A 13,638-nucleotide genomic window follows, 5' to 3' on the forward strand; every position below is an offset into this window, starting at 1 on the left:
TGTGTGCCAAACTAGGGCTTAATTCATTGAACTGAATACAGAGTTCCAATTTCACAATCAACCCGAACCTGACTGGAACAAGACTGCGCTGGATTTTTTTTTTGTAAAGCTTTTATTAATTTTAAAAGTAGAAAATGACACAGAGTAAAACCTTGTAAAGTGCAGAGCTCGTCTCTTATGTCTCCTAACCCCATTTAGAAACTGCTGTTCACAAAGCAGCAAACAGCGTCCCAGCATGGAACCTGGGACCCTTACAAACTTCAGATTTAGCAATAAAATGAAGAGAGACAGGGCAAGCAAGTGCTTACTGCTCCCTTTCTGTTTTGCACAGCTGTGAGATCAGCAAGGCATTCAATAATAAACCAAAATATACTTCATATTATTTCTGTATTTTTTGCATTAAAAAAAAGGCAATTTCGTGCAAACACATACACTTCAGCAGCCTCAGGAAACCAGCAGGATTGCTCACGCCATTTGGTGTCTGGCCAGTTTCACAAATCTACGATTGATGGGCTGTGTCTGAACAACTCCTAATTACAAGTACAGCAGCCTGCAAACAAGGCTGTGGACGGCTCTCTGCCTGTTCTGTGCCAGCCGTTTCCAAGTAGGGTAAGGAAGTACGGGCAGGGGGAGCAGCCCTGGCCCTGGGATCACTCGGCCTTACCACACCCCCTGCCTCTGCCCGCAGTGGCGGCTCTGGGAGGCCGGGTGCCTGGGCCTCTTACTCCTCCTTGTCAGGGTTGTCTCTCCAGATGCAGTAGGACAGGCTGCTGGCCAGGGTGAGCCACATCAGGTAGGGTACCATGAGCAGGGTGGCGGTCTTGTTGATGGGGTACCAGGACACCATGGTGGCTGCCACTGTCCCGGAGAGTATCACAATCTCCACCAGGGCCTGGGATAGTAATGCCAGCAGAGAGGAAGAGCATTCATTAGCAGGTACAGAACCAGACAATTTAAAATATAATAAATGTCTCTTGAACACTGCAGACCTATAAAGAGGTCAAGAGAAAAAGACTCCAGACCACTTCTCCAGTCCCAGTGCAGCCCTTTTAGAGTTTTTTCTATGACTTCTTCCCATATAAGCAGGGTTGCCTTTTTGCAAAGCTACTTAGTGCTGAAACACTTAAGCATGCTCAAGTTGTTTATTTTGTAACACAGAATTCATTAAAAGCTCTGCTTTGGGCTCCTTTACCACATCAGTGTGTAATTCTTCGCTAGACTGTACAACATGGAAAGCAGACACTATTTTTCTACTCATTTAAATACCTTAAATAAAGTAAGTAATCTGTCGTACCAGTTTGAGGTTGTGCGCCCCAAAGAAGATGGGGGTCCAGGCCCAGTTCAGTGCCAGCTGGGCTCCATAGAGCCCCAGGGGGACGGCGGCAGCGCTGGTGAACCCCCCCATATCCTTCCAGATCAGGTAGGACCCGTATCTGCGGGATAGGACAGAAATCAACACCACAAAATCAAACTCAAATTCTCAACAGTTCTCAATAGAAGCAAGAGCTTCACAGTGGACAGGCATCTAACAGACAAAGAGTCAAAGCCCTTCTCTCTTTTTTATTGCAGAAACAAGTGTACATTTATAATTAACAGCTCGATGAAGTGCAGACAAACAACCAATGACAAACTGTGCAACGAGACAAGAGTGGCAGCTTTTCAATAGTGCATGTAAAGGATGCTGTTTCTCCACCCTTTATCCAGCTTTAGTAAGAATGCACCTCACACTTAGCCAGAAAGTCAAGGTCTAAGGGGTTAGGTGATCAGCCTCTAAGCTGATAAGTCACGGCTGGATTTTAAGAGCATTATACAGGACCTTGGAATTCCCCTGGACTGCATCAACCAGGTGCAATCCATGCTGATTCCCTGGTGCTGCAGGGATGGAAATAAGACTCCTATTGCTTAGCAGTTGAACCCATTCCTGGTTTTACTACAAGCTTGATTAGCAACAGTGTATAGGTAACAAGCTCAGGTGCGTCTTATGAAACACAAAGTAAAACCAGGAATGGATCAAACTGCTGTGCAATGAGAGTCTCATTTCGATCCCTTTAATTTCCTTAATGCTGTTGATTAAACCCAACCCATTACTGTAGTAATCTTGCCAGGGCTTCCTGCTTATTACAGCTGTTTGGATACAGTTGCTGTGTTTCTTATTAATGTTTGGGTATGCATTGCAACGCTGCATGAATTAGGTTGTATTGCCGAAGGATAACTTGTTTTAACTCTGTCTTGAAAACAGCTTTTGCATATTTGCATTATTTGTCATATATAGAGATTTTTTTTATATCCGTCCCCATATGAGGTTGAAATGCAGGAAAGGGTTAGTCATTACAATCAGGAGGTCAAACTAGAGGAAAGAAAGTGAAGTAGCCAGACGTTTTGGATGAAGGCAGCACTAGTCTCTTCTAGTTTGTGATTGAGTGTTCTCGAGTTGTGGTAATGATGCGGTAAGCTGCTCACCCCATGCTGGTGTACAGCGTGGTCCAGGCGATGGGGAACACACGGTTTGGGGGGCGCCAGGCAGGCTTCTTTAGAGTCTTGTACCAGGTGGACACCTCTGTCCTGGTGTAGAGAGAGCCCACGATCCCACCCACATGGGGCAGTGCAGTGAATCCCAGAATGTGAGTCCACATCCCTACAGAGGACAAAGACAGGCACACACACGATCTGTGAGTCAGCAGTCTGTGAACGTCTGTGTTATAAAACGGGACTCACCCCCACACACACTTTACTGTCGTTCTTATCTGACGTCGTGTAGCGGCTAGGATACCACACCATTGAAATGCGACTTTAAACCCACGGTGTCCTCCGATTGTGCCATTTTAAAACTTTCAGCTACTGGGACATAATCGATGAGTTCTGTTCAATAAATTAATAAAGGAGCTTGATTTCGCCTAATTTACAGCGTCTAAGAAAAAAGATATCCCCTAAGTTTTATGATGTAACTATTATGATGGCCCCTGTTTGTTGTCTATATAGAACACCAGAATTCATGCAAACAACACACTATATTCATGTATTATTCACGCACACGCCCAAAAACTCACACAGCACTATGTTACGTAGAACACAGAAGCATTGCACTGTGCAAATATTTCACATTATCAACGCGACACATAAAAACACTGTTCAAGTTTAAAACGAGTGGCAACGCCCGGTTTTATTATGAGTCGGCTGCATTTCTTATCAGTGTAGTGTAGTGCAGGAAAATGGAATACAGGAATTACACAACTCTGACCAAAACACTATCAAGGTGACACAACGAAACAGGCGTATAATTAATTACTACTACTACTAATAATAATAATATTTAAAACATATCATTTCAATAATAATTTATTCATCATACCTGCAAAAGGCACACAAATATTCTTTTGATCTACGTCACGAAAGCACTCTCGACTATTTCTCCAGTCACTCACTGCCTCGCTTGTGTAACAGTACGCCGTACGCGGGAGGCGTGGTTGGGCTGTACACACACCCTCGTCGATCTGATCATGTTGTATAATGATGATGTATTTTGTCCACATAATGAGCATTTCTCTCCAGATAATGATGTATTTTTACATTTTGTGCACTAAAGGTCCTTTTCCCTGTATTATTTTTTTAACTGACTGTCTTATATACAGCGGTGTCACGTTTTTTTCTTTTTTTTCATAACTGCTTCACAGTGTTTTATTTCCTGGTATTGTGTAATAACACTTTTTTTCTGCAGATAACAGAGGAGGTGAACTGAAGGACAGGTGTAACTACCTGCGAGCTCGGCTTCTTCACAAACCGCACCTTGTTGACTTTCCAAGTTGTTTACATTACCATCAGCTGCAGGTGCACAAACTCCCTGGTCTTGCCAGCATGCACTCTGAACTGCTAGGGGTGTTAACACATTCCTAAGCGTCTAACCATTGTTAAAGATATGCATGTGAAAATCAACAACATCTATTCTACTCTCCCACCACAAACCCAGTTTACTACTTGACCACCTTGACGCTCCTCCAATTGCCCCTCCTGCCCTCGCCTCCTTCTCTCCTCTCTCCATTGCTGATGTTTCCAGCTTGCTGTTGAAATCAACTACTGCCACATGCCCCCTGGATCCCTGGCTGACTAACCTTGTCCGTCTCTGTGCTTCTGATCTTGATCCCTCCATTATGCACACTCTCAACCTGTCCCTGGATTCAGGCTCGGTTCCTGCTGCCCTCAAGCTTGCCCGAGTTATGCCGGTACTCAAAAAACCCTCCCTTGACCCGGCTGACTTATCTAATTTCCGTCCCATCTCCAAGCTCCCTTTTATCTCAAAAACTCTTGAAAAGGCTGTAGCCAGTCATCTGATGAAACATCTCACTGACAACAATCTGGCTTCCGGCTGAATCATAGTACTGAAACTGCTCTGCTCTGGATTGTGAATGATCTCCTGCTCAATGCTGATGCTGGTGCTCCCTCTGTGCTTGTCCTCCTTGACCTAACAGCCGCTTTTGACACCATAGATCATGGCATTCTTCTTGACCGCCTTCAGAAGTATGCTGGGATCTCTGGAACCTGTCTCTCCTGGATGTCCTCTTACCTATTCCAAGGCATGCAGTCTGTTTTCTATGCTGGACGCAGTGACCCAGTCACTTGTGGTGTCCCCCAAGGATCTGTTCTTGGGGCCCCTTCTCTTCAATATCTACATGCTTCCCTTGGGTCACCTCATCTGCCAACACAGCCTGTTTCACTCCTATGCTGACGACACCCAGCTCGACCCTGGAAGCCCCTCTGCCATGGTCCGGCTCTCGGCTTGCATTCAAGACATTGAAGCCTGGATGTCTGCCAATTTTCTTCAACTGAACACTAGCAAATCTGAACTCCTTCTGGTAGGATCTAAAACTTAACTTAAGAATCTAAATATACCTGCCCTGAACCTCGGAAACTGTCTGCTGCTGCCTTCCCCCGCAGTATGAAGCTTGGTGTACTTCTCGACAGCAACCTCTCCTTTGATGCCCACATCTCCTCCGTGGTCAAATCTTCCCTCTACCATCTTCGAAGCATCTCCAAAGTCCGTCACTACCTTTCCCTCCCGGATGCAGAGATACTTTGTCATGCATTTGTCTCCTCTTGACTCGACTACTGCAACTCTCTATATGGTGGTCTCCCGGCTCGCACTATAAAATGACTGCAGCTAGTTCAGAATGCCGCTGCCAGGATCCTTACCAGATGTAAAAAAATGTGACCACATCACCCCTGTCTTGCCCAGCTGCACTGGCTACCTGTAAAATTCAGGATTACTTTAAAAACTCTCCTGCTCACCTACAATGTCCTTCATCACACAGGTCCCGAGTACCTCCTCAACCTGCTGACCCGCTATGTCCCTGCCCGCAAGCTGAGGTCCTCCGACTCTGGCCCGCTTGTTATCCCCAAGCAAAATTGCACCACAATTGGAGAACGCCTGTTTTGCTTCATTGCTCCGACTCTCAGGAACTCTCTTCCAGCTCTGGTGCCTGAGGCTCCCACTGTCGCTTCAAATCAACTCTCAAGACCCACCTGTTCTCTTTTGCTTTCCATGCTCTTTAAGCCTGATATCTGCTATTAGCTGCTGTGTTGCTGCTACTATTTCATGTATTATGTTACTATCATGTATTATGCACTTTCCCCTGTATATCATGTATTATGCATTGTTTTTTTGGGGGGGGGGGGGCGGGGGGGGGGGGGGGGGGTTCCCCTGTATATCATGTATTATGCATTTCTCTGTATTTAAAATATTATGGATTTCCTTGTTGTTACTGCATCTTGTAAAGCGCTTTGTGATGGTGGCCCACTATGAATCGCGCTATATAAAATAAAGATTGATTGATTGATTGATTTATGAAGTCTTGTTCAGCTTTCTACATATAAATGCATATTTGTTTCAGAAATTCCCAATATGTTCAAGTTTAAACATGTTTAATTCTAAGGTTTAACAGTTGAGGAAATTGAACGGTTTTAGACCCCTAGTCCCTGCTATTACCTTCAGCAGCAAGAGGTTACACATGACTCCTGCAAGCTTCACAGTACTGGCCAGTGTAACATTTCATAGATAACAGACACAGTACAGAGCTGGTGTTTACACTGTGCGCTTTTAAGATGACAGCCATGTACAAAAGAACTATATTTTTGAAGCCATGCTCCTGAACAGTGCATTTCCAAGAAACCTCAAGCTGGTTGATAAGCCAGGGCACAGTACAGGATACAGTGCAGTTCAGTTGGAGATAGGCGCTTTGTACAATACATTTTTCTATCATCAAGATTTGTATTAGGAAGCAGATAGGACTCGTTAATGATTCACAAGCACCTGCAGAATCGGATTGTGATTGTGCCGTGACGTCAAGCACGTATGCACTGCTTCAGAAACCATCAAACATAGCAACTCAGCGGCCACTCCCTGAAGCTCAATAAAGTAATGCTGCCCTGCTGAGGGAGCAGGCTTGGGGAGCGCAGTGAGGAGTTTGCTATGAAAACCACTCCATCCCTTGGAAGAACTTCTGTTTTGTTTTGCCCCATTTGGAATACATCTACTGTGTTTTACAGCTTCGGTGAAAATGACAGGAAACTGAACAAAGATCTGTGCTGCCCAGATATCTCCTGGATGAAGATTGGGGTCTTCAGGGTCACATCTGTACTGCCTAGACTGTTGGGCGAACCCTGACCTACACCCCCTGCTTCATCTGCACCCACACCAGGATTTATTACACTTCCACTGACTGCCAAGCGGCTCCATTGATTTGACATTCCTTGTTTCATGATCCGATCTTACCTCAATGACCACTGCACTGGTTGGGCATCTATAGCGATTGCTGTGATTGAATTTGTTATTTTAATCACCTCTGCGGGAACACTAGACAGACGATACTCAGAGAAAGCCCTGACTATACGGATGAACAATTAGGCGCTTGGTCTTATCTCCTGTAAGCCGTCATAAACCATAATTGTTTTGCTTTTGCCTGCCTCTTTTTTTCCCATTGAGTGTTGAATTAATTTATGACGTTTTGAAAAACTTTCTCATTACACACAAAACAAATCTTTCAGCTGTCATGCACGAGAAGCTGAAAGGACTGGACTGATGATGACTGTGTCAGCAGCACCAGAGCTTAGTGATGGGGGCCTGGTGGTGGCCATCTTGGCTCATGCTTTCTCCGTGACCTTGGTCCTCCTCCTGATGAAGTGCCTGCACTCGCGCTGCCCCCAGCTCCGTGGCTGCCACGGGTCCCAGGAGGAGGATGAGGAGGGCCAGGCAGACCCAGGCTCCCTCGTTCTGGACACGCTCTCACATGAACCCTGCCCTAAGACGGCCTGCCAGGAGGTAGAGCAGTTCTACAGGGAGCTCCACACCCCAACCGGGGGCAGGGTCCTGGTCAAGACGCTCCTGCAGAAGCTGCTGGTCTTCATGACCAAGGAGGTGGACCACAGGGGGGGCTGCCTGATGCTCTCCGACATGGGCATTTCTCTGGAGATCCCAGCAGGTAGGACAGGGTTAAACTGATGCTCTCCGACATGGGCATCTCTCTGGAGATCCAGCAGGTAGGACAGGGTTAAACTGATGCTCTCCGACATGGGCATCTCTCTGGAGATCCAGCAGGTAGGACAGGGTTAAACTGATGCTCTCCGACATGGGCATCTCTCTGGAGATCCATCAAGTAGGGCAGGATTTAAAACAATTCTGCACCGCCAAGCAAACCTGCTTGCAGACCAGCTAGTCCTTATATAGTTCCTGGTGCCCTGTCCAAACTGTTAATTTGGTAATCTGAAGTTAGTTGCACAGACAGGGATACATGCAGGCATGTGGTCCTGTTGAGTGAAGGTTCCAGGTATTGTGTTTGCACTCAAGCATGCTGAGTAAGCACAATGATAATGTGGCCTAAGCTTTCAGGGGGTATAATTACTCCTGCATGTTTTGATTTGACAGATGGTTGAAAGTTGTAACAAACACAGAGGACAAGCAGAAGGGCGCAAAACAGTTACTGCAATTCTGCAATTTGCTCCAAAACACATGAAACATGATGAAATCTACACCCCACTGGAAGCAGAGATGCAGAAATAAGTTGGTTTCTGTTGGCGTTTACCTTTCTTTCTGATATCATTCCAAACAATATATTCCTTTATCTCCCACCATACATTATGTGTTCAACATCTGCCTTATCTCATTAAATAATAATGTTAATCGGTAGCTTTTATACACACTATTTAATAAGTCTTTAGCCCTGCAAACAGTGTTGGTTTGGCTTGGGGATGGGTGGCGGCAGGTACAATTTATTCAACATAAAGGTCAGGGGTTACAAACAGTGGGCATTGGTTTACTGCACCGCTGATATTGTTTCCACTGCACTCCATTCCAGCAGCCCCTGTGCTTCCCTGTGCATTGCTAGTCCGTAATGGTCCTGTCTTGCCCACCTAGGTGCGGTGAGTCTGGGACGGACTGAGCGGGTTTCCCTGGTTCTGGTGTGGGACCTGTCTGACTCCCCCTCTCTGCAGTGCTCCCAGGCCCTGCTCAGCCCGGTGGTGTACTGCGGACCCCATGGCACCTCGTTCCTGCAGCCCTGCCTCCTCTCCTTCAAGCACTGCGGTGGGAACGCCTCCCAGGTGCGTGTCTATGCCAGCGACACCGCCCTGCTCCCATCCAAGAGGTGGGGCGAGGTGGGAGCCCAGACCAAAACCTGCATCACCCGCGATGAGTGCCAGGTAGCACTCACACACTTCAGGTACGATACAGCTTCCTGAAGCCCAAACCCTTGCCCTGTACAGCCTCTTACTAGGGAGACAGCGAGCAAGCTAGCCCCATGTCTTTTACTAGGGAGACAGCGAGCAAGCTAGCCCCTTGACGGTTTATTCATTTATTTAAAATGTGTTTTCTTTATAGATTCATTATTCATTATAGTTTCTTTATCGTAAGGCAAAACAAAATTCTCGTGTCGGGATTAGAATAGTAGAATAATATTAGTAAAGTTCAACTTGTAAGTGTTTTTCAAGCGCTCAACAGCTTGAATTCTTCCTAAACATTTAATCATGGTTAGAGTTATGCATGTTAAACATAAAGACCAGCTGTGGTGTTTCTACAAGGGGACGTCTGCACTGCAAGTGGCTATTTATTTCATGTGTATTCATATACAGTCTTTCCATGTACACATTATTATTATTATTATTATTATTATTATTATTATTATTAGTAGTAGTAGTAGTAGTAGTAGTGGTATTGGTATTGTTAATTAGTCATTTAGCAGACGCTTTTATCCAAAGCGACTTACAGAGACTAAGGGGTGAACTGCTGTTGCAGAATCACTTATAATAGGACCTTGATTTTACATCTCATCCGAAGGACACATACATGTTGTACACATATAGCCTCATCCACAATAATGTTGTAGTGAATGTCCCTCCCTCTTGTTTCTCTCTCTCCCTGCTCTGCAGTCTGTACACTGCTGTCCTCTCACCCTCCCTCTGCAGTCTGTACACCGCTGTCCTCTCACCCTCCCTCTTGTTCCTCTCTCTCCCTGCTCTGCAGTCTGTACACCGCTGTCCTCTCACCCTCCCTCTGCAGTCTGTACACCGCTGTCCTCTCACCCTCCCTCTTGTTCCTCTCTCCTCGCTCTGCAGTCTGTACACCGCTGTCCTCTCACCCTCCCTCTTGTTCCTCTCTCCTCGCTCAGCAGTCTGTACACCGCTGTCCTCTCACCCTCACTCTTGTTCCTCTCTTCTTGCTCTGCAGTCTGTACACCGCTGTCCTCTCACCCTCCCTCTTGTTCCTCTCTTCTCGCTCTGCAGTCTGTACACCGCTGTCCTCTCACCCTCCCTCTTGTTCCTCTCTCCTCGCTCTGCAGTCTGTACACCGCTGTCCTGGAAGCGCGTGACAGCACCGAAGCTCACAAGTGGCTCCAGCTGGCAATGTTCGCCTCTCCGCTGGCTGCTGAGCAGACTCACCAGCAGATCCGGGTCTACTTCCTCAACAACACCCCCTGCGCTCTGCAGTGGGCACGCTGCAATGAGCAGCCCTTCCTGGGCCAGCTCTGTGGTCCGGTCCAGATCTTCGACTTTACCAGCGCCAGCAGCGACATGCTCCTGGTCCTCAAGTACCTGTCAGAAGGTGAACTGCAGCAGCCGCTGACAGGGGCCAAGGGAATGGGCTGTTCATTGATATTAAAGTCTGGATCACGTAGCTAATATTGCACACCGACTATTTTGTAATGCAATTATTTCCATTACTGGGTGCTACCTCCAGGATCAGTTTCCCAAATATCCCAACATTGATCACAATTGATCACATTATTATTTATTATTTCAAAAGTTAAAAACTTGTTCTTTTTAAATAATAAATGTTAATTGATATTGTAATTGTGAGACACACTGACAGACAGACAGACACACAGACAGACAGATTGATAGATTGATAGATAGATAGATAGATAGATAGATAGATAGATAGATAGACAGACACTCAGATACACTCACACAGACAGACAGACAGTTAGACAGACAGAGAAAAAAACAAACAGACAAATAGACACAGACAGATAGACAGACAGACAGACAGACCGACAGAGGGATAGACAGACACAGACAGACAGACATACAGAGAGAGATCATTCCAGCTAGAGTTGATGATACATAAACGACATGTGATGGAGATAATGAGTCTCCAAGCAACCCCCTCGGTCCAGCTGGAATGACCCAGGTAGATTTAACAAAGCACCTATACTGTGCAGTATACAGGTTTAATAGTTTTGAGCAATATTTAAACCTGTTTGTGTGCTGTGACAGGCTGGGAGAACGTGGACGAGAGTGCCAGCCAGTCTGTCCCTTTCCTGCACATCTGGCACGGGAGGTGTCCCTTCCGCTCCTTCTGCTTCAAGAGAAAGCAGGTACTGCCCCTCTTCAGCAACTCTTCAGCACTGTCTCCTTTTCATCTGCGACTGATTGACCCACCATGCATGGAACTGACGTCTGTTCTCCTTGTCTGCAGGCTGACTGCACCCAGGACTCCAGCGAGATTACAGTGACCATGCACACCTATCAGCAAGTGAGTGCAAAGCTCCAGATGTTTCCACACTGGCTCCCTCTTCATAATGGGACCTCGCTGTAGAGCAAGCAGGATCGCTTCAAATAAAGCAGAGACACCCATCTGTTACACAAAACACTGGCACTGCAAGCGCTAGCGCGAGGAAGATCCTATTCCTCCATCCCCGTTTCACATTGCATAGTTTCAGTAAGATGTATGAACAAGGTTTTTTGGTGATACCTTCTTAATGCATTCTCAATCCTCAGGGTCAGCAGGGAAAATACTTTGAGATCCTTCGTTTCCACCTGTCTGAGACCGGCTGCCACGTGGAGAGCATCGCACCAAAGCCGTACTGCAACAGGTGAGCTTCCCCTTTCACTGCCACTGCTGGTGAAGACTCAAACCACGTGGCTGGCGGCTGATGCGTGTGTGTCTCGGTGCGCGGATATGCCTGCATGCAGAACTGTGGAGCAGCAAATGAAAGGGTCAGATTTCCTTTGAGGAAGAGAAACATAAATACAGCATAAAAAATATTTTTAAGACAAAGCTGATTTAGACATACCAGTAATACCTATAATAAGCTGCATGGCAATAAGGAAAGAACCGATCCTGCTGGCTTCTGACACTGATATCACATCTACCGATACGTGAATGCTGCTGTCACTCAATATCTTTCAGCAAAGAGGAACAAACTCAGATGCATTCTGCTGTGTGATGCAGACGAGGTGTGGCCGCGGATTTAGCATCCTGATCAGCATGATACATTGTGTATGACTCATGGATCACCCTGTAATGCATTGAAAAAAAAAAAACACAGTACACTGCCGCCACCTGCTGGATATGTAACACATTGCTCTGTGAAATTAGTCTTGGGGTTTGGTGCTCCTTCACGGTGCTGTGTGAGGCCCCTCTGCTCCTCTGTTAACAGGACCCCATTTCATTGGCAGGATTCCCAGAGAGCTCTTTAACCAGCTGCAGATGCTGCTGGAGCCGAGCACGGTGAGCGGGAACGACTGGACGAAACTGGCTTCACGTCTGGGGCTCTGCGGGATGAAGATCAGGTAGGAGGAAGTCCTTCACTGCAGCTCCAGAGGTGGGGCAGCGTGAATGCTGCAGCCCCTTCCAGACACTTCACCCTTTTACCCTCAAGGACAGAGCGTTTCCGTTTTCACTGTTAGCCCGTACGCGTCTACCTTAGCCAGGTTCCTCCAGTTATTGAAATGTTTTAATCATTTTTGTTTTATATATTTTTTCACTTCTTAACATGACCTTGAGCTGACAATACATGAATACCGTTTTAAGGTACTCTTTGAAAGTATCCCTAATATTTTTTGTCAACACATCTGACTCTCCAAATCCAGGCACAAATCATTACAAGGAGACAGTCCAAAGGTTAAACAGTCAGTGTAATAAAGAAAGGCAGTAATCCCAGGCTGTGTGTGCAATAGCGCATATCTTCAGTGATTAAACACAACAGGTGTTCTACAAACACGCAGGTACTGATTTTATGAGACTATGTACAGTAGGGCCACATCTGCTTCAAAATAAACAGGGTGGTTGGCAAGTCGGTGGGTCACATCTTCTGATTATATTGTGTACTGACTTGAACTTCTTCAGCATATAATATTCAGTAACTTTGCAAAAATAAAACCCAAACTACAACTAACTAGGTAGTTTCAGTGTCTTATATAGAAATATGTCATATTATAAAGGGACTGCATTTCCAGGAGTGTGCTAGTTAACTGATCTGCTGTGTTAAGTAGTGTGTGTTTTTTCCTACAAGCCTTCCGTTCTGAGCTGATTCTCTGTACAGATCTGCAGTGTTAACTCCTAACGCACTCTATACAGCTCGTAGCCCGTGTGCACTGCTAACCCGCCGCACGTTCTCGTTTCGCGGGCAGGTTCATGTCGTGCCAGCAGAGCCCGGCGGCTGCAGCTCTGGAGATCTACGAGGAGCAGAACGGCAGCCTGCAGGGGCTCCACGACATCATGATGGCTATGGAGAGACTGGACTGCGCGGCCTGCATCGAGGGCTACCTGGGGCAGCCACCCAGCCCCAGCCCCGTGGGGAAGAAAGCCAGCATGGAGTTGGAGAGCGACAGCGGACTGATTGACTGCGGCTCCCTGGAGAAGCAGGGGGTCCTCCAAGGCGACGACGGGAAGCTCACTCTGCACGCCTACGACAACGCAGCCATGGAGAGGGTGGAGGAGGCTGCCTAGGTGAACATGAGCCTGGGGGGGCGTACCCGAAAAGAACTCAGACAGCAAGGCACTGCTGCATTTCAGCATGGGAATCAGCATGCAGTGCCGGGGGAAAAAGAGAAAGTGTTAGAGCGAAGGACTGGGACTTCATAAAGCTGTGACCTAGAGAGAGTTTCAGCTGTTTGGGATTCCTCTTCCTAAAGGGCTGGGGGCTCCACACAGGCCCTAATGCGTTCCCTCAGTTTGCAGGGAGATGCGCACACAGTCCAAGTGCAATTCAAGCACTTTCAGGGTGTATATGAATGAACTGGAGCGTGAGTAACAGAGACTGTTCAGTTCTTGCATTTGAAAATGTAAAAACCCAGCATGCTTGTCTAGTATCTGAATGCAGAATACAGGATGAAGTTATGGAATGAATTACATTAAATGAAGGCTTTCAG

The 13,638-nt window shown here is 46.6% G+C and overlaps 2 protein-coding genes across 2 annotated transcripts; one reads left to right on the plus strand and one right to left on the minus strand.

Annotated features, from left to right (window-relative positions):
* Positions 1–370: 370 nt before the first annotated feature.
* On the minus strand, positions 371–3,487 carry LOC117429599 (translocator protein). The gene is made up of 4 exons (XM_034049290.3): positions 3,350–3,487; positions 2,461–2,635; positions 1,295–1,433; positions 371–892 (listed from the first exon to the last, which is right to left on the minus strand). The coding sequence occupies exons 2-4, from the start codon at positions 2,631–2,633 to the stop codon at positions 722–724; spliced, it is 483 nt and encodes a 160-aa protein (XP_033905181.3). The 5' UTR covers positions 2,634–2,635; positions 3,350–3,487; the 3' UTR covers positions 371–721.
* Positions 3,488–7,072: 3,585 nt separating this feature from the next.
* On the plus strand, positions 7,073–13,282 carry LOC117426172 (UNC5C-like protein). The gene is made up of 8 exons (XM_034043527.3): positions 7,073–7,469; positions 8,402–8,705; positions 9,822–10,084; positions 10,759–10,859; positions 10,961–11,017; positions 11,263–11,357; positions 11,944–12,057; positions 12,898–13,282. Exons 1-8 carry the CDS (start codon positions 7,073–7,075, stop codon positions 13,214–13,216), a joined length of 1,650 nt encoding a protein of 549 aa, XP_033899418.3. The 3' UTR covers positions 13,217–13,282.
* The last annotated feature ends 356 nt before the right edge of the window (positions 13,283–13,638 follow it).

Source organism: Acipenser ruthenus, chromosome 29 (assembly GCF_902713425.1).
Source record: "Acipenser ruthenus chromosome 29, fAciRut3.2 maternal haplotype, whole genome shotgun sequence".
NCBI classification, from domain to species: Eukaryota; Metazoa; Chordata; class Actinopteri; order Acipenseriformes; family Acipenseridae; genus Acipenser; species Acipenser ruthenus.

What these genes read in the sequence shown, in the direction of transcription:
- LOC117429599 (XM_034049290.3), bottom strand. Translation starts at nt 2,633, where the DNA reads ATGTGGACTCACATTCTGGGATTCACTGCACTGCCCCATGTGGGTGGG. An exon ending in ACGCTGTACACCAGCATGGG is followed by an intron (nt 1,434 to 2,460) that starts GTGAGCAGCTTA and finishes CCTATCCCGCAG; the next exon opens with ATACGGGTCCTACCTGATCT. An exon ending in GGGCGCACAACCTCAAACTG is followed by an intron (nt 893 to 1,294) that starts GTACGACAGATT and finishes TTACTATCCCAG; the next exon opens with GCCCTGGTGGAGATTGTGAT.
- LOC117426172 (XM_034043527.3), top strand. Translation starts at nt 7,073, where the DNA reads ATGACTGTGTCAGCAGCACCAGAGCTTAGTGATGGGGGCCTGGTGGTG. An exon ending in GTAGCACTCACACACTTCAG is followed by an intron (nt 8,706 to 9,821) that starts GTACGATACAGC and finishes CTCGCTCTGCAG; the next exon opens with TCTGTACACCGCTGTCCTGG. An exon ending in TCTGCTTCAAGAGAAAGCAG is followed by an intron (nt 10,860 to 10,960) that starts GTACTGCCCCTC and finishes CCTTGTCTGCAG; the next exon opens with GCTGACTGCACCCAGGACTC.